At 35.0% G+C, this 3509-nt stretch overlaps 1 protein-coding gene across 2 annotated transcripts; it reads right to left on the reverse strand.

Moving 5' to 3' along the window:
• Positions 1–1271: 1271 nt before the first annotated feature.
• LOC140973024 (uncharacterized) lies at positions 1272–3249 on the reverse strand. Of its 2 annotated transcripts, XR_012174564.1 has the most exons (2): positions 1964–3249; positions 1272–1442 (listed from the first exon to the last, which is right to left on the reverse strand). XR_012174564.1 is itself a non-coding variant. In XM_073435549.1 (1 exon), exon 1 carries the CDS (start codon positions 2917–2919, stop codon positions 2029–2031), a length of 891 nt encoding a protein of 296 aa, XP_073291650.1. In that variant the 5' UTR covers positions 2920–3247; the 3' UTR covers positions 1929–2028. The 2 variants fall into 2 exon arrangements, 1 of the variants encoding a protein (XP_073291650.1); XM_073435549.1 differs by lacking the exon at positions 1272–1442 and having other exon boundaries at positions 1929–3247.
• Between the last annotated feature and the right edge of the window lie 260 nt (positions 3250–3509).

Below are 3509 nucleotides of genomic sequence, written 5' to 3' on the forward strand. Positions count from 1 at the left end.
GGTCAATTCCACTCATATTTACAATAATAAGTAATATTTTTAACATAAAAAGTAATATTTTTTCATGGGTGATCCAAATAAGATATATCAAAAAATGACTCGTAAATCATCTCATAAATTTTTTTTGTGTTAATTAAGTAGAGCAAGTAAAAAGATAATTCCTAATATAATCAGAAATATACATGAAAATGACAAAAAGGGGTTTCCTCCAAAATAGCTTGATTGCCGGTTGGAATTTTCATTGAGAAAAAATGTTGAAATTAAATATTTAAAAAAACAATTATGGGTAAATTCTTTTTTTGGAGAAAAAAATGGGTATGTTGCTTAGTTATATATACCCATAATTCGATATATATATATATTATATATTATATATATGAGTGTATGTGTTTTCATATATTGCACACCTACAATGCACATTAATATGAGCATCGATGAGGTGACACTCATCTATTAGATATGATGAAACATAGAAAAATTATACATCTAATAGGTGAAAGTAACTTCATTGGTGTTAACATAAATATACACGATGAATGTGCAACATATCAAAATTATGTATATATATTCGGTTAAGAGAACAAATTAATGTTTACAAACCATACAGACTTTCATTTCCTTTTTATAAAAAGGGGTAAATAATACTAATTTTGAAAAAAAAAACGAATAAGTAAATCAAAGTCCAATTGAATGGTGGGGGTTTCACAATTCACACCTAGCTTTTGATTCAAAAGTGTAGAATACGTTATAATCATGAGGGATGTCCCTCACCATTTGGAAGCAGATGGCAGACACCATGACATAAAACTCCCTCTCAGTTGGCCTATATATTAATTATTTATTATTATTCTTTTTCGTCTACCGACAAAAATATATCAACGCTCCTTAAAAATCAAAAAAATATTAAAAAAAAGTAATGTATAAAATGAATCACATTTAATACTCAATTAAAAAAAATGATATTATTATTTTTTAAAAAAAGTTTTTAATACTTTTGTATTTTTAAAAGGTCCGATGGATACAATTAGCCCATTTTTTCCCTAAAAGTTTTCCAGTCTTATAAAAACAGATACATTTAAATAAAATATTAAAGTTACCTCGATTAAAACAAAAAATTTTTACGGTTGTCACTTTATCAAAATTATAATAGATGATAATTATACAATTCAAATATTTTAAACTGTATAACAATTCAAATACTACGTTTCGATTATTATACTTAACATGAACAATTATTTCCATCAACACAATCCCATCAAAGTATCAATCTTTTTATTTTTCAGAGTAAATCTATATATTTCACAGTGTCGGCTTGATAATTTAGACATAATAGCGTACATTGTCTTTGGATCCATCCATCCAGCATGGGATTCAAGTATTTGTAAAGAATAATCCCTTTCACGTGCAGTGTGAATGCTACCCTCTTGTCCTAAAGTCGCCCTCTGCATCACCAAAAAATATTATATTAATAATATATTTTATTTATGTATTTCTTACCTAGCTATATATTTTCTAGCTGGCATTTTGGATTCAAGTATATCATCTTCTACCTTTCACATTCCTGGCACAAACAACATTAAGATGCCTACAAATTTTCTCTCCATTCATACCTCATAAATTGCTCCACTTAATCCATTTTTTATAACTAGGATGATTTAATGCTTTATTTTCTTGAAAAATGTATTCAAAGAGAAAGATGACATGCATTTTACCTATTATGAGTCGAACACTTGCTATATCAACAATCTATATATCAATAATTGTATTTATCTACGATTGATCACGCTCAAAACCATCGACCAAAGTTCCAAAAATGGATCATTATTTCCATCAAAATCCCTTTGGAGGGATGATATTTTTGAGTAAAATGCACACGATACATACAAGTGATGATCAACACAAGAAAAGACTAGACTAGAAAGCCAAAAGAAAATTACACTCCCAATGAGGGAAAGAATTGTACTGAAATCAAATGTCGACCGGAAACCAAGAAAATGCAGCATCCCAGCGAAACTTGTAAGCGAATCCTCAAGGCACAAATTCCGTCTCCAGCGTTGGCCTAGTCCGTGTCTCGGACGCCACCGGCGCTTTCGTCGTCCCCACCGTCGTCATCGACAAATTTACACCCGTGTCGGACGCCTTCTCCATTCGGCGAATCTCCTTTATACGCTTACATTTCCTCACACAAAAGAATAGCACAACCAATAAAACTAATGCTAGTAATCCTCCAACCACAGAACCGACAATTATCCACACTTTTTTCTTCCTCCTCTTTCCACCACTGCCGCCTCCTGCAGGCGCAGGTGCCGGAGGAGTAGCTAGTGACTCCACTACAATGGAAAAGTGGCCCTGGTTTCTAGTCAGACAAGTATTTCCATTCACCACATTGTCGAATCCAACCGACCCGTCTAAACCAAAAAACACACATTTTGGTGAAGATCCATTCAACCCAGATCGCACATTCGAAAACCCGATTGAAATCGGATCGCCATAAGCCCGAAAATCAAGTTCGGATAAATTTTTGGCAGATAAATCAGTGGCATCATAAGCTAAAAGTCCTAAAACCGGGGTTAGAAAGTTGTAAGCAGGCAAAGGATAGTATAAACCTGACCAATTTGCCAGATTATGGTACACTAACACAAGCCTCTCGACATAAGGCTGCTCAATGACACCGACTGGAATATGAAACTCTTTGTACCTTTCCACTCCTTTCCGCCGCAGGCTGCCGCTCCTCAGCCGCAGAGCCGCCACTCCAATGCCGGAGAAGTTGGAGGGCACTGTTGCATCATAAACAACACCAGTTCTTGGCCTGACTAAAGCCTCGAAAGCATATCCTTGAAGCAGAGAATCAAGCTCTCTACTCGCCTGAGCAGTGAACACTTGAACACAGAGGATCATGCACAGATATGCAACTTGCATCGAGAAGTAATCCCAGATTCAAAAAACCCTCCTGGTATAAGAGAGAGCATAGCACTTCAAGAAGCAAGAACACGAGAAAGAAAGAAACTTCTCTCTTGACAAAAAAAATATCGGGCAACGGAATATGAGAAGATCTGTTGGGAATGAAAAGGGATTTTGGCAGAAGAAATTAGGCAACAAAATCAAAGGGACATTGCATTGTGCACTGGCAAAATATTTATTTTTAATTTATTTATTTTTTGGTTAATTTTACGTGGGTTTTTACCAGGAAAATAAATGAAGAACACCAAACCACAAAATCTGTGCTAAAAGTGAAGACGCAAGCTCCACCGCTGTAGCCAATTATAAGACGACAGTTCAGATTCAAGATCAGACCACAAAAAGACAAATGGACGAAGCAGCCCGGATCAGATTCGGATCCGAAATAAAATATAGGCTACTTGAAGAATTCGAGTCCGGAATCCGGATCCGAAGAAATGAAAAAGAGAGGTGGCCGAAAGGGTCGCATGGGAGGGTAGACAGAGTGGGGCAGTGGCTTATAAAATTAAGTACAGTGTTTGGCATTTCTATCCTCAATTAAAATTTATTTA

Source organism: Primulina huaijiensis, chromosome 3 (assembly GCF_012295235.1).
Source record: "Primulina huaijiensis isolate GDHJ02 chromosome 3, ASM1229523v2, whole genome shotgun sequence".
Lineage (NCBI taxonomy): Eukaryota > Viridiplantae > Streptophyta > Magnoliopsida > Lamiales > Gesneriaceae > Primulina > Primulina huaijiensis.

Coding starts and splice junctions, on each gene's coding strand:
- LOC140973024 (XM_073435549.1), bottom strand. CDS start 2,919: ATGCAAGTTGCATATCTGTGCATGATCCTCTGTGTTCAAGTGTTCACT.